This window comes from Penaeus monodon, chromosome 30 (genome assembly GCF_015228065.2).
Source record: "Penaeus monodon isolate SGIC_2016 chromosome 30, NSTDA_Pmon_1, whole genome shotgun sequence".
NCBI lineage: Eukaryota > Metazoa > Arthropoda > Malacostraca > Decapoda > Penaeidae > Penaeus > Penaeus monodon.
The window spans coordinates 35,567,194-35,567,692 of NC_051415.1; the positions used below are offsets into that span (position 1 = coordinate 35,567,194).

General features: G+C 40.3%; 1 protein-coding gene across 1 annotated transcript in view; it reads right to left on the reverse strand.

Moving 5' to 3' along the window:
- Positions 1-499, reverse strand: part of LOC119592749 (PHD finger protein rhinoceros-like) — a 63,459-nt gene that overhangs the window by 61,774 nt on the left and 1,186 nt on the right. The window contains 2 exon segments of the mRNA XM_037941684.1: positions 2-196; positions 392-493. Of these exon segments, the coding sequence (XP_037797612.1) occupies positions 2-196; positions 392-493 (297 nt within the window).

The following is a 499-nucleotide window of genomic DNA, read 5'->3' on the forward strand; positions in this document are numbered from 1 at the left end:
CTGTTGGCTGGATAGGGTCAAGGCAAGGATTATTGAGAATGGTGACTTGCTCCAGAAGATTCAGGTGAGACAAATTTGACAGGTCATTAAGATCAGCCAGAGCATTGTCAGACAGAGTGAGGATGATGAGACTAGATGGCAGGTACTTGTTGCATCGGTAAAGTGTTGTGATGCGATTGCGGTGAAGGAAGAGCTCCTATGAGTGAGAGAGAGAAAAGGCATTGTGTATCTGTAATCTATGTCTGCCAATAATCAAACTCAAACTATAGTAATCATTCTTCAGAGAAAATTAAATTAAAACTCACACTTCAAGCAAAAAACTTATAATTTAAAAACCTCAGAAATTGGACCCCAAAACAAGAATCTTGCTGAGAATTGCCCTGAAACTTACTTTTAGACTCTTCAGCATGGAAAGGTCATTGACATGAGTTATAGCATTTCCTGACAGGTTGAGGTGCTCTAAGGTTCGGTTATTGGTTAGGCCCTCAATACTCTGCAG